Source organism: Lytechinus pictus, chromosome 5 (assembly GCF_037042905.1).
Source record: "Lytechinus pictus isolate F3 Inbred chromosome 5, Lp3.0, whole genome shotgun sequence".
Classification (NCBI taxonomy): Eukaryota; Metazoa; Echinodermata; class Echinoidea; order Temnopleuroida; family Toxopneustidae; genus Lytechinus; species Lytechinus pictus.
The window spans coordinates 25682588-25706330 of record NC_087249.1 but is presented as its reverse complement, the minus strand read 5'-3'; the positions used below and the strand labels follow the sequence as shown (position 1 = coordinate 25706330).

Below are 23743 nucleotides of genomic sequence, written 5' to 3'. Positions count from 1 at the left end.
TATCAAAATATGGGCAATTCATGATTTGATATTATAAGCTTCTGATTAACCCACCCCCTTCTTTCTACTGCACTTGTTTTATCCGAAGGCACATTGTTACTTGGGAACTAACCTGATAATCATACATTTCCCTAGAACTACTTTTTATTGTGCATCTCTTCAGCTTTGATGAATGAACTGATGTGGTATAAAACTCTTTCTTTTTAGTCTTCTGTGCAAGCAAACCTGGTGAAGATCCAGCCTGAATTCAAGGGAGAGCTTCTAACTGCTGTAGAAACCTTCCACGTTGACAATATGTCATTTGATGTAGACTATGGAGAGGTGAGCCCTATTTCAATCGAATCATTGCAAATTAGTTGTGCATGTTTCTGGTGATGTTGCAACTGCTTTTAATGGAATCTTCAGAGATGCATGTTAACCATAATTCTTTTAAAAATCTATAGATTTGTGTTATTAATTCTGCAAATCAATAATATAACAATGAAACAGAATTGAAATATTGATTAGTGATTACATATGAAAATGAATGAAATTATACTGCAAGGTCTGTAGCAGTCCTCTTAGAGCAACAGTTGGCATCAAGGGGAAAGGACACCAATCCAAATCACAGTATCCATATTAGTTTCTCCACCCAAACCAACTAATGCAATTAGAAGATTGATTAAGAAATCTTTTTTTTTTAATTCCTTCTTTCTCTTGATACATAGAGTGGCCCAATGGAGCAAGGCATCTCACCAGAAGAAGCCAATGTTCGACTCCAAGTCTTCCAGGTAAGCACAATATTGTAATACCCTTAAATACCCATTTATAAGCCCAAATGCGTTTTATCGCGTGTATAGCCATTGTTCCATAATGAGAGTGTGCAAAGGAGTTCCAAGAGATTAGTAGGAAGTACCGTTATATTCTACATTAAAGCTAATTTGCATAATCCGTGCACGCTGGGGAACGGCGCAATTATTATCTCGATCGCTATTGGCTAAGCCGCGCCCGCCGGAGCGTTGCACGAGAATAGACTGAATAGTGTAATTTCACATACACACACACACAGCGCGCTAGCGTACACTTCACATAAAATGAGGTCTGTGTTTGGCGTGCACGTAAACAGAGTCTGCGGATCAACATTTGCAGTGAAGATGAGCTTTGCAGCGCGTGACGTGCGGGCGGATCTACGAGAGGGGGAATAGAGGTTGCCTGGGGCTAGCTTCCTGTACAAAGTACCAATTAAAAAAAAACACCCTTCCGTGTTTACGAGAGTTGCGCAAGCAAAACGGTGGCGGATCAGGACATGCTTTTAAATTGCTTTGAGGGGATAACGAGTTAAAATATATTTTGTATACCTTAAGTTATGAACTCCCGTTCTCCAAGTAGAAATATAATTGACGCAATATTCCAACAACTTCGGAAAGGAAAGTAAAACAGAATAGAAGTCACAAACATCTCGAATGAGTGTGCGATCTATCATGACATGTTTTTAAATTGTTTTTAGGGGTTAACAAGTTGAAATATATTTGATATACCTTTCGTTATGATCCCTTGTTCTCTGTTAAGAAATATTAAAGACGCCTTTTCTCGACAAAGTTGGAAACGTAAATAAAACAAAATAAGAGTGGGTAACATCTCATATTGGTGATCTATCAGGACATGTTTTAACATTGTTTTTAGGGGTGAACAAGTTAAAATATATTTGATATACTTTTCGTTATGATCCCATGTTCTCCGTTAAGAAATATGAAAGACGCGTTTTCTCGACAAAGTTGGAAACGTAAATAAAAAAAAGAATAGAAGTTGGTAACATCTCATGTATTGGCGATCTATCAGGACGTTTTAAAATTGTTTTTATGGGTCAACAAGTTAAAATATATATGATATACTTTTCGTTATGATCCCTTGTTCTCCGTTAAGAAATATTAAAGACGCCTTTTCACGACAAAGTTGAATACGTAAATAAAACAAAGTAGAAGTCACAAACATCTCAGATGAGTGTGCGATCTATCAGGACATGTTTTAAAATTGTTTTTAGGGGTCAACAAGTTAAAATATATTTGATATACCTTTCATTATGATCCCTTGTTCTCCGTTAAGAAATATTAAAAGACGCCTTTTCTTGACTATTGACATTTATTACATGGAAAATAGTGCGCAAAAAGTTGAAACTTCTGTGATTTATTGAAATTATATGAAAAAGGATGCCTAATTTCTTTGACTTATCCTGAAGCGCTTCATAAAGAAACTTAAGTGTTATTCAAAATTTCAAACTGAGGGCGCAAAACAGGACAGGAGATGAATGTGCAGGGAAATGACATAAAGTTTAATAGAATTTGATAAAAAATATTGTACCATTTTATTTAATACGACACAAATTTTATACCTTCCTCTTTTTAAATTAGGAACCTAGCTGTTTGCCCCAAAATTATGGTTGTTTAGTAATGAGCTAAAAGCGGGAGAAGTTGACTTTATGGAGGTGACGGCAGAAATTGATATAAAGATTTTACCCACCCGGAGCCAAACCCGACCAGAAGTTGCGCGATCAATTAAAAAAAAAAGATAACTTCATATACTTCGGCCCAACCTAACTCTAATTCCATGCCCTAATATATACATTTGAACTTTAACTGGCAAGAAAGACATATAGCTGAGGTGGAAAAACAGGGTTAAAGAAAGGGTGGGGGAAACAATGGAGAACTTCAATATTGTCATTTAACCGCGCACAGCGCGGAAGCAAAATTCATATATAAATTTAGAGCAAGAGTAAAGGAGTTTTCTTTTGAGAAAAACAAACAAACACAAAGCTACCTTTCCTCCCTTCACTTTTCCTTTTCTCCTCTCTTTTTCCCTTCTTTTTTTCTTTTTGGGGACGTTTGGGGGGGGGGCGACCGCCCCCCTGGCTACGCGCCTGGTCATAGAAGCGTTGTTGTAGGTCCATGGTTGAAGTCAACGACCCTATATAGCTATAACGACCCCTTGAACCTGACTTGGGTCAATTACGCCGTCTAGCACGTTTTGAGAACAATGGATGAAGGTGTGAAAATCACAAAGCAGCAAACAATAGGAAAATCCGTTTCAATTGAAGTTATGCTATAAAGGTCTCTGGCGTATAGCGGTTTGAACGTGAAACCCTGAACATGCTGAATGCCTCATTGTCTGTATGTTACTACTGTGTATACTAGTAGGTCCATGGTTATAGACTCTATTATAGTTGCGTGCATGTCTTCTCAAAGCCCATTCATAGCTTGTCGGTGACTTATGCAAATACAAATATACATGTAACTATTTAGGTCCCATTATGGTGAATTTTTGAACGGAATCGTCGATGAGATAATTTTGACAAAATAAAGATGAATCAAACTAATTATGCAGCAGATGTGTTTCTAAACATTACATGATCGTAGAAAAGACACGGAATGATATTTATTAAATTTGTTAATAGTCTTTATGATAAAAACGTTATAGGCCTTTTTATTTTCAAGACATGAGAAAAAGCTAAATCAATGAAATAATTAATTTGTGTGTGTTTTACTTTTTACAAACGTGTATCAATCGAACATCTTATATACTGTATTGACTGCAGGAAGAGTGCTAAGGTCTATGACATAATTTATTGGTATTACACCATCTGAGTTCTCAAATAATGGTACAAGATTTTAGAAAAAAAGTTTTGAGTGTTGTCTCGTTTACATCCAATCTCAGCAAAAAGTTTCTGAAATTTCATTACTGTGAAAGTGCACTTCATTAAACGTGGACATCAGCAAGGTGGTCTCGGGGGGGGGGGGGGGGGGGCTTGTGAGCGGGGCCCTGGATTACATAACATAAAATATAGGATATGCTAATCTACAAAATCCAAAGAGAGAAAAAAAGTTGATATAATAAGGTTAAGAATTCAGATATTAAACTATAGAACGGAAAACCATTTACAAACACAAAATAGGCTATGCACAACCACATCCACCCGTATGCAAATACTTTAATGAAGGTCTTCAAATTTAAATGCAGGATAGTACTAAAATAATTCCGCTCGTACCCAACGGCCTTAGTCCGGGTTATAATTGAGCAAGGTGCCACTTTGAGAAGGAGAAATTTTTTAACACTGAATATGAATATATGAGGTAAACAGGCTGCATCCTGAAAATTAACCTGTGAGGGCACTTTTTGTCTCGCCTGCATAGCAGAGCGAGACTATAGGCGCCGCTTTTCCGACGGCGGCGGCGGCGGCGTCAACATTAAATCTTAACCTAAGGTTAAGTTTTTGAAATGACATCATAACTTAGAAAGTATATGGACCTAGTTCATGAAACTTGGACATGAGGTTAATCAAGTATTACTGAACATCCTGCCTGAGTTTCAGGTCACATGACTAAGGTCAAAGGTCATTTAGGGTCAATAAACTTAGACCATGTTGGGAAAATTATTTTCAAAATCTTAACCGAAGGTTAAGTTTTTGAAATGACATCATAACTTAGAAAGTATATGGACCTAGTTCATGAAACTTAGGCATAAGGTTAATCAAGTATTAGTGAACATCCTGCTTGAGTTTCAGGTCACGTTACCAAGGTCAAAGGTCATTTAGGGTCAATGAACTTTGGCCAAGTTGGGGGTATTTGTTGAATTACCATCATAACTTTGAAAATTTATGGATCTAGTTCATGAAACTTGAACATTAGGTTAATCAAGTACCACTGAATATCATGTGCGAGTTTCAGGTCACATGACCATGGTCAATTGGTCATTTAAGGTCAATGAACTTTGGCCGTGTTGGGGGTATTTGTTAAATTACCATCCTAACTCTGAAAGTTTATGGATCTAGTTCATAAAACTTGGGATATAAGAGTAATCAAGCATCACTGAACATCCCCTGTGAGTTTCAGGTCACAAAACCAAGTCAAAGGTCAGTTAAGGTCAATAAACTTAGGCCATGTTGGGGTAATTGTTGAAGTGCCATCATAACTTTGAAAGTTTATGGATAGAGTGAATGAAATGTGGACATGGGTGTAGTTGACAGTCTTAGGTCTCCGTTCAAATGTCATTTATGGTCAATGAACGTGGTATTATGTCATATGAATGATGTTTTTGTGAATGATTATTTTATAGTAGTTTTCCAAGTTAGCACTGCTGCTATTTTAAATTGCGTAATGCAGGCGAGACTGCCAGAGGCGTTCCACTTGTTTTTAAAAAATCATGTATTTGCAAAATTTTCAATTTTTGGGGAAAAATGCAGTTTTCTATTTAAAATCTCAGCCAAATGACCTACTTATCCCCTATGAATAGTACCAAATTGTAGGAAATTTAATTGGCTTTCATATGACACTAATTTCATGGCAATTGGATGCTTATGTCAAAATCTATGTACGAATATTCAAATTTTATGAAAATTGCGTTCCTAATATCTCGGTCATATTTGCTCTACGGCGGGTGTACGGCGAGTCGAAAACAGCTGTTTTATCCATTTTTATTCAGACCACGTATTTGTAGCTATTACAAAAAAAATGTTAAAACGGCTTTTTTCGACTCGCCATACGGCCGCCGTAGAGCAAATATGACCGAGGTAAGCTAGGGGATGTTACAGGGGTTCACCCCCCTGCTTAGATTATTTTTTTGCTGGTAATTTTTTTTGGTTATGAAAAGACCTAATTTGGGGGTAAAAACCTCTGTCAAATTTTTATTCAACTCGAACTCCACCTTTCAAAAATCCTGCGTACGCTACTGCAAAAGGTAGAGCTATTGGTACGTAGAGTAAAGAGAATTTTGTTTCATGGTATAAAGCTCTGCCTCAAAACTACCATGTATTGTGTATGCTTGCGCGCACATGGTATCCAACTGATATTGTTTGAGTGGGAGGGTATCCAGCAAGAACGATACAGAGTCGTGACTAAACTTTTCTGAAGACTAATTCGGAGGAATCACGTACCAGTGACAATGCGGCCGTATTTGTCAGCGCTTTTTGAAATTATTATTAGGCATGGCTGTAATCATATAAGAGCGAACAGAGCTCTGCAAGCTGATTCAGTGGGTAGACTGTAGACGGCCTGTAGACGTTGTGCGCGGTCGCCGCGGCTGATCGAATGCTTCGACGGATCGCATTTTACTTCCAGGCGCGGCGCTAGTACCCGAAACAAAAACTATTTCCCTTTCCATCTTTGTCAAGAATTTACAGGAATTATATACATATTTTGGAAGCTCACATCATCAGGTACTAAGCATGAATTAGCGATTCGCCAGAGCAAGATTTTTGCGTCCAGGTTCTTGTCCCTTTGAATATTTGTCACGCCTTCCAACCAATTCATTACGGCACACATCGTCATTCATTATACTAGTAGTTGCACCCTCACAAGTTCTCACGGCAAACAATAGAGGTAACGAACTCCTCTACACGCGCCAATAAATTCCTCTTGGCTTGCCAGCCCTATGCCCGCGAACAATAGAGGTGCCAAAACGCGGCTGCAAGGGCTCGTTATGTCACTCCGCGATGGTCGCAGGGGTGCTCTATTGATATACAAATTCAACCTCATTAACTTCATGGCGTGCATGAAAAGTAATGAGCGCGTGTACACGCGTTTGCACACCCCTCCCGGATATTGACGTCTCGCCTTACCTGTTTTGTGTGACTTTTGGAATCCAACCAATCTGCAAAAATCAATTTCACTATACTACCATCTTGTCAGTATCAGAAATTCTATATAGGTTTTTGTTATCTTGATATGATATGAGATCAGCCCAAAATATTTCATCGTTAGAATATCAAAAATTAAATTTTAAGATTGTGAATGGAAGATCTAAGAACTAAACCACCAAAAAACAACACATTCTAAAAAACTCAATAGTTAAAAAGAGATATTTTTTTGTTTGATTGCTAAATATCAAGTAATGTGTTAGCTTTTTGTTGAATATTTACTGCTTTTAGAGGTGTAGTTAAGAGGTGATTTTTTTATCAGTGCTATTCTCACCTTTGTCACAATGTATAACACTTGTGAGAAATCACAAACTAAGAACTTGAAATAGAAACAGGCTATTGTCTGTTAATCTGCCACAGCATGCTTTGTTTAATAATTTATGCTAGATTATCCATTGAAATCCATACCAGCCTAAAAAAAGGTCAAAATGGCATTATTATGATGATACACAAATCTACATACATGCTTGGTGGTACGTAGTGGTTTTTATAATTACAGATTTTACCAATCAGCCCTAGAATCTTATTGCAAGGTATCTTAGTGTTCATATCACTTAATGGTTGACAATTGCAGTAACTTGAACTTTTTAATTTTCTATTTTTTGCTTTATAGACAAGATTTGATGATCTATGGCGTAGATACAACACCTACTCTGCTGGAGAGCAGCTGTTTGGTCTCCCTGTAACTGACTATCCAACCCTGATGAAGACCAAGAAAGAACTCAATCTCCTACAAAAGCTCTATGGTCTCTACAATGATGTCATTGACAGGGTCAATGGTTACTATGACATCCTCTGGAGTGAGGTGGATATTGATGCAATCAATCAAGAACTTGTTGACTTTCAGAACAGGTATCTGTCTGTTTCTGTATATTTCTTCCTTCTTGTTGTATCAGTGTATTTGTTCTTTGATGTAAATATTTTCCAGAAATTACAATTTCATTTGTAAGTTACCATATACAGTCCAACCTCTCTTATCCGGACACGTTGGGACCAGCACCAATCCGGATAAGGGATTTATCCGGATCTGGGAGACCCAATATCAAATACACACAGCTGCGCTGCTGGCTGCCTCCCAAGGCCAACAGCGGTAGCTACACGTTATCTATTGTAGTGGGCGTACAGACAGTATTCACTGCAGTTTCAGTGCAAATTGTAGGCGGTATTTTTACGGACATGAAAGTGATCGATGGCCAAAACTGTTGGATAATTTACCTGCTAAAATGATTGAGGTATACATCGGGCCATACCTCGAAAGAAAGAGAATGACTCGATGAAACTAAGTTTTACAATTAGATCATCGCGGCGGGTATCGTAGCTTTGCAATGTCAGCCATTGTTACACTGACTGTAGGCTCAAACATGATAGATGGTGCTGTCCGTATTGAGGCCTAACGTTAGCTAGCGAGACGTGTTGTTTTCTCGGGAAGCAAAAAGAGAAATGTGATGAAATGTTTGCGCTGCGCCCTGATTTACTGGAAATTATCATGCCTAAGTTTTTTCGGTGGTTTGGGTGAGAAATTTTCGTGAAAATAATGTTGTAGGTAGACTATTGGAAAATATATGTAATCAAAGTGAGTTTGCGTATAGGATTGAGTTTAGATTGAAATCTCATTGCCTCGCGTACTAGATTGAATTTTTTTTTTAAATCTCGGCAAGTGTGCGTCCGGATAATAGAGAGATCCGGATAAGAGAGGTCGGACTGTATCTATTTGAAAAACAATCAAATTCACAGACTCCTCCTAAAGTGAGCCTCCATTAGAGTAAAAACTCATGTTGTGACTCTAAGATAATAGAAATAAGTATTTAGCTAATAGATTTTACTTATCTTTTCTACTTTTGAGAGCATTCTTTTACATGTTCATTTCAATAAATACTTGGTATGCTTATGTCATTAATTGTAATGAAATAAATGTAATGTCATTGTTCCCACAACTACGTGTTACTTTGTGTGTGGTAAAGCATATTTCTTCATCCCTGAATCAATCAGATGCCGCAAACTTCCCAAGGGTCTAAAAGAATGGCAGGCTTTCCTTGACCTCAAGAAAACCATCGATGACTTCAATGAAACCTGTCCTCTGCTTGAACTCATGGCCAACAAAGCCATGAAAGACCGTCACTGGGAACGTATCACCAACGTCACTGGACACAAGTTTGAGATTGACTCAGATTCATTCTGTCTGCGTAACATCATGGAAGCCCCACTGCTACGTAGCAAAGAGGATATTGAGGTATTAATGTCACTTTATTAGACAGGGGTGTGTGTACTCTTTTAGATATTTATTCTTTTCATATCTTTGGAATTAGACATTACTTTCTGTGATTTTTTTTCATGTTTTTTTTTAAGTTTCAGTGACAGTCAACGTGTATCCCAAGTAATCATTTTTATTGTAAATCTAAAGATGAGTAAATTTGAAAAGAATATACTGGTGAGTCCAGCTAAGAAATTTTCTTAGGCCTGTTTTTGCAATATTCGTCTTTACTCTTAGAAGATGCAAATAACACATTTTTGCTTAATCTGAAAAAATTTTCCATTTAGAAAAAAAAATGTTTGGTATAGAGAAGGTCAACTTAAGCAGACTCAACTGTGTATGTCATTTATCTATGATTACATTTACATGATTGATTATTTGATTTTATTTGTGTTAAATTTGTGAACCTAAAAATTTCATGCCCATATCAGAATCATGCTTTTTTTGCCATTCAATCAATCTGTCCAAGTTTGATGCTTCTTTCCATTGTGTAGGATATCTGCATCTCAGCGGTCAAAGAAAAGGACATTGAAGCTAAACTAGCTCAAGTTGTCAGTGACTGGAACATCCAAGCCCTTTCCTTTGCCAACTTCAAGGCGAGAGGAGAGCTGCTGCTTAAGGGAGCTGAGACTTCTGAGATAGTAGCATTGATGGAGGACAGTCTTATGGTCCTTGGCTCACTGCTCAGCAATAGGTACATTCTTATTTTATTTATTAACCATCTGTATAGGTTTCTGGAGGAAACATAGATTTTGTTTTCATTTCATATATTATCAGTATTCACTAGGAATATTTATTAAAACTTGGTAGGAAGACAACCTGTACACACTGGATTTAGTCTATAGTGATGACCCTTTCTCACTCTTTTCTGTTTACAAATTTTCCAACATTTTAATTAAATTTCAGCTTGGAAATCGTGAGGAAATTTAATTACTCTTGTTAAAAGTGGCGACTAGATGGGCTATGCCTAGCTACTTCTATTTAAAAGTTTTATTTTGGGAGGTCCTAACCAAAATTTACATTACATATCAATATCTACAATATAATCTTTTAAAAATGATGTCAATTACATTTAAAGAAGACTTTTCAGACTTTCAGATTCATCAAATCTATTTTGACCTAACAGATACAATGCTCCTTTCAAGAAGGACATCCAGAATTGGGTCCAGAAGCTTTCTAACTCCTCTGACATCATTGAGAACTGGATGACAACTCAGAACCTATGGGTTTACCTTGAGGCTGTATTTGTAGGTGGTGACATTGCCAAACAGCTTCCTCAGGTATGTTACTAATGCAGTAATGGTCATCACTGTGTACCCTGAAGTATACTATTTTGGAATAAGTGATGTTTCATAAATAACTATTATTGTTATCATTATTTTCAGAACAGTATACAAATACCATCTTATCATATGTTTATAATATAAATCTTATTGATAAAATCTTTTGCATATTATCAAACTTGTGTTAAACATAGCTTTTATAGAGTTTGATTTGTATGCCATTACAAATAATTAAAAGTTATTGGGGCTTTTGAATATTCATGTGTATTTTATAATTTCTCTCATAAGTAAATCATCAAGTGACATTTCTCCTGGAGAATAATCACAAATGATTGTTAGGATTGATTTTCATATATTTCTAGGTATATAAGTAACTAGAAATTAGTTTTTACTAAAAAAGAAATCATTGTTATATTGTTTTGTAGGAAGCCAAACGTTTCTCCAACATTGACAAATCTTGGGTGAAGATCATGCAACGAGCTCATGAGAATGACAATGTGATCCAATGCTGCGTTGGAGATGAGACCCTCGGTCAGCTTCTTCCTCATCTTCTAGAACAGCTGGAGATATGTCAGAAGTCACTCACTGGGTGAGGGTTGCTACATTTGAATCAGACATTGTATCACAGAATATTATTGAAATTGTACTGGTGAATGTATTCATCAACACTGTTCACTCAGTATTTTGAGGATCTATTACTGTGTTATTGGGTGCTTCTAAAGTAGTTTTATTTTCATAGATTTTGCGAGTTCCTCATCGCAAAAATTTGCACTGTAATTTACTTGAGGCTACTTACAGAAATTACAAGTAAACTGGCAAAATTATCTCCTGAAAATTTTTGTAAGAAATAATATTGGCTTATACAGTTTTGTGATCAGTTATGGATGAATGTGTTTAGAAATGTTGCATACCATATAACCACAAACATGACAATATCTATGACAAAAGCCCAGTGCACACTATGGGACCCGATATGACACAATTTTTAAATAAATCACATTTTGCAGAAAATATGAAAGTTCCAAGAAGAAAAGATGCATTATTTGAATATGGCATAATGTTATGAATAATAAAATCTTAATTTTGCTCTGCGGAAAGCTCTTCTATTGGAGTAAGTCCAAATTGGCTTCAAGTCGCAGCCGATGATGACATCATTGCCATTTGGAATTGAATTTGCTTTTATTCCTAAAGGAAGGCTCAAACTAGGCTGAATTTAGATTATAGCAGTCCTACCACTATTCTTATTTCTGATCATTAAGATTTTATTAGTTGGAATGTTCATATCAAGTGTTATTACAATTTCTTTGAAAAATCGGATCGCAACAAATTGCATAGTGTGCACTGGACCTAAGTAGTCTGATTTTTAGAGGTCATCATTTTACTGCAGCCAGTTACACAGGTTGGTCGGAAAGAAAATGAATAGAAATAATTGTGTGCTTCGAGAGCGTGGTGCTTGTTCTAGTTTGCAATACGTACATTGCTTTTATCTTACTTATTGCATAATGGTTGCATCACTTTCACAATTTAATTGTATTCCTAAACTTTTGTGATATCTTACCTGCGTTCAGCTACCTAGAGAAGAAGAGATTGGTCTTTCCCAGGTTTTTCTTTGTGTCCGACCCAGCTCTGCTTGAAATCCTTGGACAGGCTAGTGACTCACACACTATCCAGGTAAATTAGTTTTCTCTTAGGAAATCTTTCACCAAACTGGCAGTTGTGGTGAGATCAAGTTATTGACTCTAATCACCACAATTCGTGAGGCAGTAGAGGGCACTCATCTTCCCAATATACTGGGCAGTTTAGACACTTTGCAAGGATGACAATGATATGATATTTTCTTCAGCCGTCGTAGAAAATGCGCACAAAAGTAAATCAGACTGATTTCACTAAAACGCTTTAAACATGTAATCAAATTTGCCATAATTCAATTATAAAGATTGGGTGACAATAAATCTATTGCTTGCATTTGATGAATGGATGTTTTATTATTATTAAAATATTTATCAGTTCATGTATTCTGATTCTTGATGTAGTAGTTTGTAGATCTTGAAGTACGTTTACACATTTATCATAGCATAGCATAGTTATTTATAAATAAATACTAAATAAATAAATACCAAATACTGATGTTTATCCAATTTTATGATGATTTTTCAAATTTTGATGATTGATTACACATTGCAATAATGGCATTTATATAGCATGAAGTTGCATGAATAATTTGAAGAAATTTGTATACATGTTTTTACCTTTTAATTTTGTCTTTCTTTCTTACTAGGCTCACCTTCTTGGAGTATTTGAGAATGTGAATGAGGTTGAATTCCATGAGAAGGACTATGATCGCATTATGTCTTGCATCTCAAGGGAAGGAGAAGTCATCCCTGTAAGTGCACTGATATTTGACAAGTGTAGAAGTATATCATTAACTGATGAATTTGAACTTATTACTAATCAATGTATTTGAATATTGTCTGTTATTAGAGAGTTTTAATGTATTTATGTTTCTCTTTGAAATGATTGATATGACTATTTTTGTGCAATATATTATAAGACTGATTGTCTAAATTTGCTGTTGGAGGACTATTCCTTTGATGTACATATACTTTAAAGTTTATTTTGAAGCATACAAATCATGATAAAGTTTTTCATGCACATTAATTCAATGTTTATTATTGTTTTTATTCTAACTGATTCAAACCATTCATATATATTTCTTCACTCAGTTTTGCTCTTTTATAATTTGATTAGCAGTTGTGTTGGTTATGTCACATCATATTTCACCAACAATATGATTATTTATCTGCTTTATAATTCAGCTTGAGAAACCTGTAATTGCAAAAGGTAATGTAGAGACCTGGCTAGGAGAACTATTGGACAATCAGATGAGATCGCTTCATGGTATTATCAGAGATGCTTCCAGGGTCATCAATGACTCCAGTTTTGAACTACTCTCCTTCCTCAATACTTACATTGCACAGGTAAGAATTTATATATTTATTATTGATTTTCATCTCAGGTGGGTTTTCGATAAATCTGTTTGTAAACTTACACACGACTGGAACACATTTTTAGGTGCTAAGTCTGCTTCTTAGGGATATATCATTCAGCACAAGAAAGGGTCACCAGTCATGCTTAAAATGAGTTATAGCTTACAAATAACTTAATGAAACACCCACCAGTGCCAATGTAGAAAGTCATTGTTTTTACTCTAGGCTTCATGGTATGCCTCTAGAAAACAGAAATGATCTGTATTATTACTTTATAGAATCTATCTATATTTGATAAATCATCATATATACATTGTCTGCCATTTATTATTTACTTCAGTTCAATAATGTTTACTTATTATAGGTACCAAATCACAAGTACCTGAAATACATTGTGTTTATAGTGTATTCCACTCCTTCCTTTTGACTATTACACATATTATTGTTGTTAATCAGATGTTTCATTATAAAAAAATTCAAATTCACTATCGGAATGCCAGCAAAATGATGTTTTTTTTTTAATATCCACTTCCTGACTAATGATATCCATGTTTCCCTACTTGACCTATCCCTAACCTATTTACCTTGTAGGTTGGTCTGCTGGGCATTCAGATGTTGTGGACTAGGGATGCTGAGGATGCCTTGAGCATGGCAAGAGCAGACAAGAAGATTATGCCTGCAACCAATGTCCGCTTCTTGGAGCTTCTGAACTGCCTAATTGAACAAACCACCCATGATCTTACCAAGGTGGAAAGAATCAAGTATGAGACTCTTGTCACCATTCATGTTCATCAGAGAGATATCTTCAATGATTTGGTAAGCACACTGGGTCAGTAATTGTATGGTCTGATGGTCAGTTCTTTGAGCCTGAACTGCTCTTCCTTCAATATTAGCCAAATGTTTCTCAATATTGTATTGTGCTATAGGAGTCACACTGAAGAAATATGTATTGCCTAGAAAACCAGATCATCAAAGAGGAAAGAAATTAAGTCTTAGGCTTTTTTCACATCTTCAATGTTACCTCTTAGTCTGTTGCTCTAAATTTGAGAATTTTACTGACTTGCGATGTTAATGATTTAAGTTTTCTGATCTTCTGACTGTATTTGAACTTGACTGTATCTGATCTTCTGACTTTATTTGAAGGTCATCTAACTTATGTATATATTTTATCAAGATTTAAGAGACAATAGAATCTTATCATTAATCTGAGTATTACCGTTGTCACTAAATATAGGATTTCCTTTTTTTTCTCACCTGCATAGCAGAGTGAGACTTACGTGTATAGGCGCCGCTTTTGCGACAGCGGCGGCGTCAACACCAAATCTTAACCGAAGGTTAAGTTTTTTAAATGTCATCATAACTTAGAAAATATATGGACCTAGTTCGTGAAACTTTGATATAAAGTTCATCAAGTATTACTGAACATCCTGTCTGAGTTTCAAGTCACATGACTAAGGTCAAAGGTCATTTAGGGTCAATGAACTTTGGCCAAGTTGGGGGTATCTGTTGAATTACTACCATAACTTTAACAGTTTATGGATCTGATTCATGAAACTTAAACATAAGAGTAATCAGGTATCACTAAAAATCCTGTGCGAGTTTCAGGTCACATGAACAAGGTCAAAGGTCATTTAAGGTCAATGAACTTTGCCCAAGTTTGAATTACCATTATAATTTTGAAAGTTTATTGGTCTAGTTCATAAAACTTAGACATAAGATTAATCAAGTATCACTGCACATCTTTTGCGAAGTTAATTTTTTTTTGTTTTTTTTAACCGCACGTGTACGTAGAATAGATCTTCCACAGCACTGTACATACTCCTGCATAATTCTACAAGTACGATGATACACCAACCTGGTGGACTGTACTTTAACGATGATGATGAAAGGTCAATGAGCTTTGGCCATGTTGGGGGTATCTGTTGAATTACCATCACAACTTTGAAAGTTTATGGATCTAATTCATGAAACTTAGACATAAGTATAATCAAGTATCGCTAAACATCCTGTGCAAGTTTCAGGTCACATGATCAAGGTCAAAGGTCATTTAACCCTAAAAAGACTGGGGGGGGGGGCTGATTCAGCCCCCCCCCCTCGACATTTTTCGCGATAAATCCGTCGCGCGAATTTTTTTGACCACGTCGCTCACTGACTTTTTACCTTCAAGTCTCGCGCAACTTTTGAGACCAAAATTGTGACCCCCGGGTACGCGGTTCTGAAATTACGCAACATTTCGTAAGTGCATGCAGACCCAAAATTACTCAAAAACATGAATTTGTGTACAAATCCAATGCAAATAGTGTTTTTAACCAAAATTCATAAATGTATCATTATTTTTCCTTTTACTGCTTAAAATCAATTAATTTTATCTTTTTTATGGTCAAAATAAAGTCCCCGACAATTTCTATTGAAAAAACAATAAAAAACAAAAAGTCGAAAAACAAAGAAATACATAAGAAATTTAGAAAACAATAGAATACATAAGAAAATAAATGTGATGTTGAAAATTTTGAAAAATAAATTTGATCAGATGCCTATCTAGAGTATGTGAAACAAAAATTAGCATTTTAGGGGCATTATTTTATTAATTAGAGCAAACTTATGATTTTACGCATAAATTAGCATTATTAATGAGCAATGAGATATTTCGCAGAATTTGATATTATAGTTTTGTAGATAATGCCATGGGTAACGTGCGTGCCAATTTTCATCGCAATCGCGCGATCGACGGCCGAGATCATAAGGGGGGGCTGAATCAGCCCCCCCCCCCCCCCCCCAGTCTTCTTAGGCGTCGAAATAGCCCAGTCTATTTAGGGTTAAGGTCAATGAACTTTGACCAAGTTTGGGGTATTTGTTGAATTACCTTCATAACTTTGAAAGTTTATTGGTCTAGTTCATAAAACTTGGACATAAGAGTAATGAAGTATTACTGGACATCCTTTGCGAGTTTCAGGTCACATGACCACACTCAAAGGTCATTTAAGGTCATTGAACTTTGGCCATTTTTGAGGTAGTTATTAGATTGCTGTCATAACTTTCAAAGATTATAGATTTAGTTTATAATATGTGTATACAGGGGTAATCAAGTATCACTGACAAGTCTAAAGGCGACCGCACACCTTAGATTGGTCTGCGACTCAATTTTGGAATAAAACGTAGTAGAATTTGATGCTAATATTGAGACTTGGAATATCTTACTGTGTAATGTTGGAAATCATCGTGCGAATACCTATGTTCAAATCTGTGACTATGCTATCATCCTTCTTAGAATAAAAGCAAATTTAATATCTAGTCGTAATGACGTCATAGCAGTCGTATGCTTGGCTATGATTTGAAACTAATTTGGCCTTTACTCCAAAATAAAGGCTTGCAATCTTTCAAAATAGCTATGTTAGTATTCTTTCAATTAATTTTAACCTCAAATAAAATGATATGTTCCATTCACATTTTCAGAAAATGAGAAAAATGCAATTTATCCAAAAATCGGATCGTGAACAGTCTTAAGGTGTGCAGTGGCCTTTTGGTCACATGATCATCAAGGTCAAATGTCATTTATTGTCAATGAACCTAGTATTGTATCATTATATGAATGGAGTTTTTTGTGAATAATTGTTTTATAGTAGTTTTCAAAGTCAGCACTGCTGCTATATTGAATCGCGTGATGCAGGTAAGACTGCCAGAAGCGCTCCACTTGTATGTATTCCAGTTTAAAATTTACATTCTTTGTGATGTAATTTCATGGAAGGGATTTAGTAGAGTAATTGCATGTTAGAGTATTTTATAATCTGTGTTGTGATTCTATAATTTCCAGGTGGCCATGCACATCCGCAATGTGAATGACTTTGAATGGTTGAAGCAGGCTCGATTCTACTTCAGAGAGGATACAGATCAGTGTATTGTGTCTATCACTGATGTTGATTTCATCTATCAGAATGAGTTCTTAGGCTGTACAGACAGACTTGTCATCACTCCACTTACTGATAGGTATGGTCTCAATATACCAGATTTATTATCACAGTCAACCAAGAGGTGCTAAATAGACAAAATTTAAAGAGTTGTTTTCTCCATTATCAAAAGTACCCCCAAACATGTACAAAAAGGCTTGAAAACGCAAAAAAAAATTGCAAAGTGAAGAAATTGCTCACTTTTGATAGAAGCTTCCTTAATCATTTAGAAAATGTTACTCTGTAAACTGAATTTCCAGGGTTCTCTTTCAGAAAAAATTGAGAGTCCACCATTTTATAAAGTATTTTGTGTTGTGTGGCAAAAGCATGAACAAAAACACAAGTCCAAATTTGTAGAATTAATCTTAGGTTCCTGTCTGCCTTTCATTGGCCATGCGCAAATCGTGGTTATCACGGATTACATTAAATATTGTGTTTATAGTAATAACTTTTTTGTTCTAGTTGTCTTGTAATATATCCATGTTGAATTATTCCTGAAGCATGACCCTATTTGAAACTTTTTGTGTTATTCCTTTGTTTTGCTATTTATGTTACAAGAATTATTTACTAAGTTATGCATCTCTTTGATACAGATGTTACATCACACTAGCCCAGGCATTGGGTATGAGCATGGGTGGAGCGCCTGCTGGTCCTGCAGGGACAGGCAAAACAGAAACCACCAAGGATATGGGCAAGGCTCTAGGCAAATATGTAGTGGTCTTCAACTGCTCTGATCAGATGGACTACAGAGGTCTAGGAAGAATTTACAAAGGTAAAGCAAAAATGATTGTCTTCTTTCTTATTTTCCATTGAAAAGCTGCCAGATGCATTCTAGATCATTTCTTACCTTAATATTCAGTTAGTTGGATTCTGTCTTTGTCAATAGATGATAGTATACTCTTGATAAGGAAATTGAAAGTGTTCTCAGACCAATAAAACATACTTAAAGAGTCTAAATGTTAATTTACATGAGCTATACTTTCATTTTTTTTCTACCATAGGGCTTGCTCAGTCAGGCAGCTGGGGGTGTTTTGATGAGTTCAATCGTATTGAGCTTCCTGTGCTGTCTGTAGCTGCACAACAGATTGCCATTGTACTTACTGCCAAGAAAGAGAGAAAGAAGGAGTTTATCTTCATGGATGGAGATGTGGTAGACTTGAATCCAGAGTTTGGTCTCTTCCTCACCATGGTCAGCACTTATTAGAATGTTTCAATTATATTTCATGTGTAAATTAATGTAGAATGACATTTCCAATTTGATTTAAAATGACAGTATTTTTTGTTTTGTTCTCTTTCATCTGATAATATCAAACCACACTTTTCTGTTAACCAGCGTGATTGTTTCATAACATTTAACTTACATTTGGTATGTACATTACACATGATTTAAATAGACATTTTGCTGCTATGCAAGGCTATTACATCTTCACAATTTGGTTTGTGCGAATTGAAGCATAAGCTTTGTATGAACCCAACTTGACAATCACAGTGCTTTCAAAGATGATATTCCAAACTACTAATTGATAGTACTTGAACTGCTGAATGTTTAAGCTGTGGAGGATCTTAAAAAGTTTGTTTTCATTTATTAAAAGAAAAATGTAATAATCATATCTCTAAATTTACAGAACCCTGGCTACGCTGGTCGTCAGGAGCTGCCTGAGAACTTGAAGATCCAGTTCAGATCAGTGGCCATGATGGTACCTGACAGACAGATCATTATGAGGGTCAAACTGGCCAGCTGTGGTTTCCAGGAGAATGTCATACTAGCCCAGAAGTTTTACACCCTCTACAAACTTTGTGAAGAACAACTTACAAAACAGGCATGTTTTTAGGTCTTTTTTTAATCTCTCAAAAAAGTGGAAGTTTAACTTTATATGTATCCTCAATTTACATACTTCATGGAGTATTTCATAGATTGGGGTAACCTTTATAGTTAAATTTCTATTTGTAACTCATTATTTTTTTCATTTGTGATAATATTAATCTACTACTCATTCATTTGATACTGGCTTACATTTATTTTGTTGCTAACCTACATTAGTTCTGACCGTCTGACTGTAAATTACATCTTCAATAAATACCAACGATCTTGATAGTGACAATATTAAGCCAAATGACATGTTTCCCATTCTTATGTTGTGATTCCTTATGCAGGTTCACTATGACTTTGGGCTGCGTAACATTCTATCAGTTCTGCGTACATTGGGAGCCAACAAGAGAGCTAGACCGGAAGACAGTGAATCTACCATTGTCATGAGGGTTCTCAGAGATATGAATCTATCAAAATTGGTTTGTAAAAACTTTAGTTTTTCTTTTTAGGTACATTTTCATTTAAGATGTGCGATGTTATTTGACAAATTACCATGTGACAAATCTAGATGATGATAAATATGATAATGTTACATTCAATAAGTAAGAAAAAGAAGTAAATGAGATAGATAATTAGCATGAAAACAAATATTTCAACTTTGGTACAGCATTGAAACATGAATATTGACAACTCAATGTTGCCACAGTATTTATTGTAGATATTTTGATATAATAAGTAACCAATTATTAGTTGGAATCCTGCATTTTCCCTATTAATGATTAAAGAGTTTTAATTGATTTTTTTTCTCAAAAAGTGCAATGGAGAGTTGACCTTACATGGGAATTAAGTTTAATACATTGCATAACAAACTTTTTTTTAAGACAGTGAGGTGCAATGGTTTTACACGCTGGTAAGTTGTATCAGTCATCATAGAAGATAAAGGAAAAGTTTTTTGTTTTTTTTGTTAGGTTGATGAAGATGAACCCCTGTTCTTGAGTTTGATCAGTGATCTGTTCCCTGGTATCCAGCTAGACAGTGCTACCTATGAGGAGCTACAAGCAGCTATATCTGTTCAAGTTGATGCACTGACCCTAGTTAACCACCCTGCTTGGAACCTGAAAGTTGTGCAGGTAAGAATGAAGTTTTTGATAATCTAAACTTGTGTCCTAGTGGCAAATAATGTGATGTAACCTGAATCTTATGTTTCTGATGTTCTTTTTAAATTGATATGCTTGCAAACATGAATTTTGACATAGTAGACAATAGTATATCTTTTTCTTCCTACTCACCTGATCTTTTAAATCATTGACTTACTCGACCCCCCCCCCCCTAAAATAGGAATAATAATTAAAAAATAAGAATATACTTCTATTTCTGTGATGAGACCAGCAGGATCAATGATGCCCTGTTCACACTTGCACGCATTGTGGTTCCCGCATATTTTGCGCATGGGCATGAACTGATGCATGTCAATGCAGGGATTATGCATGCTAGAGTGCTGATAGGTGCGGGAGGTACGTAGCAGTGCGTGAAATGCCTGCAAAAAGTATACGCGAGCAAAGCCGGAGCACATTGTAACTTTGTTGTGAATGTGTCAGGACAAATGTGTGAATTGATACAGGCAAGTCGTGCCATAAATGTCACGCACTGGCATGCATCAATGTGGGGCAATGCGGGCACCAAATTGTGTGCAACTGTCAACTTGGCGTAAGTAAGATTTTAGCACTGTACTACACTGTATCATGTCATAAGATTTGTACTGTTTTATATTGAGTGATCACAGATGTGATACGAGGAATGAACCATATTTTCAGCATGCTATAGTCACCTTCCTTGATCATCAATATATCAAAAAGCTAAAAATTCACTTGAAATTAATCAATTTAAGTCTAGGTCCATATATTATCAAGAGATTATAAAATGGTGTTTCTTGTGCTGTGTGAGGATGTATGAAGCCTTTATACTGGCTTACCAGCATGAGGATATAAAAGCATTCTCCACAGTACTTTCCATAAGTCCATACAAAATCTGAAAAAAGGAACCTTTTAATGCTCAGTTGTGTACACCAAAAATGCTTCCAACTATAGCTCTTTGAGACCCAAAGGGTACGCCATGGTATGATGACTCTAGGCCCCAGTGGTGCAGGCAAGACATGCTGTATCAACCTGCTAATGAAAGCCATGGGAGACTGTGGAGCAGCTCACAGAGAGATGAGAATGAATCCTAAAGCTATCACAGCTCCTCAGATGTTTGGTAGGTTGGATGTAGCCACCAATGATTGGACAGATGGTATCTTCTCTACACTCTGGAGGAAGACCTTGAAAGCCAAGAAAGGTGAGTAAGGGGGAAGTTGAGTCAAATATTAAAAGTTGATAAAGACAAATGCAAGGAAGCGTACAGAAAATAGCAAATGCTTACTTCTTATGTTTAAAAAAAAATCCTTCAAGAAAAAAATGAGACTGAAGAAAAAAAGCAAAAAACATTTCTTTAAAGGTTAAAGATTAATCTGTTGATCCTCATTTCTAAAGAGAGTAACGGTATTCTATTACAAATAAAGATCATTTGCTTTGTATCATATTTCTCTGGCTGTACTAAGCAACTAAAACATGGTGCTATAGAATATCTATCAAACAAAGTTATGTTAATATTGTTAAAGAATCAAATTGTTGTACCTCCCAACTTGATGTATATAAGCAAGCCTTGAAATAAGCGGGCGCTGAGCGCAAATTCGCGCTCATAAAGCCATCAATTGCGCCCATAAAGCCCCAAAATCATCAAAATTTTGATGACCGGGCGCAAATATTTTCAAGGTAATTGCGCCCGCCGTGAGTGAGCAGTGAAGCCATATCATACATGTAATTTAAACATCTGAAAAGCCAAAATCAAGTAACTTTCAATTTACGATAAGCACAGTTTCCAATTGCCAAGTGCATCTTTTTTTCTGTACCATAAAAAGTGAGCTATGTCCGTCTTTTTTTTCTGTAATACATGTGCGCACGTGCTTCCGGTAGCGGTTTTTCCATACTTCACCATGTGCAATTTCTAATGCACACATTTCCAGTTGGGATTTCACAATTCTGCGATATAGTAATTCGAATTGCACAGGAGATAAATCCCTGTTCACAGCACATACGATGTGCGAGTCTTTTATCCTCACAGTCGCCGACTTTGCTTGTCAAAACGGAGCCTTAATAATCCAAAATCACTTAGCTTATAGTTGTGAATTGTAGCTTTTTAATTTCTTTCTTGGAGAGGGGTAAATATCAGACAATAAATCATCAAACAAGGCTCCATCTAAAAAAAAAATAGGAGGACGCCGTGCACTTGAGTGTGGTGTTAGCTAGCCAGTTTGAGCTCATGTTCTCTTCCAGAGCTCTGGGTGAGAATTCTATCAGTAATGGCCTAAGTGATGGTGATTTTCCGTTTTAGATTTCATGTTAATTTTTGAAAACTGTCAAAAAACTTTATGATTTCTTCATTGTGATGAATATCTAAGTTATTAATGAATACATTTTCACCGAATTTAGACTCTCCCAGAATGAAAGGCATTTTCTGTGGAGATCTGCGTTTTCAAATAACTTGTGAAAAACTTAAGGTACATGAACATACAATACATGTACATAGCCTGTGGCTATGTGCTGGAATTTGAATAGACTGAGTTAGATATTGATTTCATTAACTTAATTTATATGCAATCCAAGTGCACCTCACAGTCACAATCACACACAAACACTCACCCACACCCCTGATTCTAACCATGAAAAAAAACCTTAAAAATTATTTTTTTTTTTCTAAATTTATTATTATTTGATCTGAATTCTCTCTCTCTCCATCTCTCTCTCTTTTTTTATATTTTTATTTTATTCATTTATTTAGATTTTTTTTTTGGGGGGGGGTTCATTGTTCGTGGTTCATTAAAGATGAAAAATAAATAAGCCCATGTGTGTGTGGTTGTAAAGGGGATGTGGAGTGAGGGTGTCAAAACACACAAACATTTAAATCTGATTTCTTAAATGTTTGAATAAGCCTAATACTTAGCATAATAGTCATGTACTAATTAAAAAATTGCAGGAGCTGCACTTACTATAAACAAATTTGCGGTGTGGTTCACCGTTATATTTTTTTAATTGCCCCCGGTTCCTGTAAAAAGCCCATGAGCCGGGGGCAATTTTTTTTTTTAAATTGCCCCTGGTCTGCAGCTGCTTATTTCAAGGCTTGTATATAAGATTTTAATATTATTAATGTTTTTAAGCTAATTTGAAGATGAGCAATTTACATTATTTTATTGTATCATTGTTGTTTCTGTTCATTTTGTGCTATCTAGATGCATTTATCTCATCTGTGTGACACATATTCAAATATATTAGGTGAACACATCTGGATTGTGCTTGATGGGCCTGTTGATGCTATCTGGATTGAGAATCTTAACAGTGTACTTGATGACAACAAAACCTTGACCCTGGCTAACGGTGATCGTATTCCCATGTCACCAAATTGCAAGGTAGTCTTTGAAGTGCATAACATAGACAATGCTTCTCCAGCCACTGTATCAAGGAATGGGATGGTATACATGAGTAGTTCCGCCCTGGACTGGAGACCAATCCTGCAGGTTAGTTCTGAATCCCATACTAAACCTTCTCGTCCCTCTATCCCTCCCTCTCCAATGTTCATCCTTGTTATCCTTTCTTTTTCTTTTCTGCCAACATTTCCTCCATTTAACTTCATTGTTTACTTATCAATTTCTATACTTTCAAAATATGTGTTTGCTTGCACCAGATGGTTGAGAAACACAATGTACATGTAC

The 23743-nt window shown here is 35.9% G+C and overlaps 1 protein-coding gene across 1 annotated transcript in view; it reads left to right on the top strand.

Annotated features, from left to right (window-relative positions):
- The window catches only part of LOC129261620 (dynein axonemal heavy chain 8-like), a 108487-nt gene that overhangs the window by 35762 nt on the left and 48982 nt on the right, over positions 1–23743 (top strand). Inside the window, exons 27-45 of the mRNA XM_064100109.1 lie at positions 208–321; positions 708–770; positions 7278–7516; positions 8654–8894; positions 9410–9609; positions 10042–10195; positions 10624–10787; positions 11767–11869; positions 12477–12581; positions 13015–13176; positions 13777–14001; positions 16997–17169; positions 17723–17901; positions 18131–18318; positions 18755–18949; positions 19284–19418; positions 19908–20069; positions 21027–21273; positions 23307–23548. Coding sequence (XP_063956179.1) covers positions 208–321; positions 708–770; positions 7278–7516; positions 8654–8894; positions 9410–9609; positions 10042–10195; positions 10624–10787; positions 11767–11869; positions 12477–12581; positions 13015–13176; positions 13777–14001; positions 16997–17169; positions 17723–17901; positions 18131–18318; positions 18755–18949; positions 19284–19418; positions 19908–20069; positions 21027–21273; positions 23307–23548 — 3291 coding nt within the window. The remainder of the gene's footprint in view (positions 1–207; positions 322–707; positions 771–7277; positions 7517–8653; positions 8895–9409; positions 9610–10041; positions 10196–10623; positions 10788–11766; positions 11870–12476; positions 12582–13014; positions 13177–13776; positions 14002–16996; positions 17170–17722; positions 17902–18130; positions 18319–18754; positions 18950–19283; positions 19419–19907; positions 20070–21026; positions 21274–23306; positions 23549–23743) is intronic.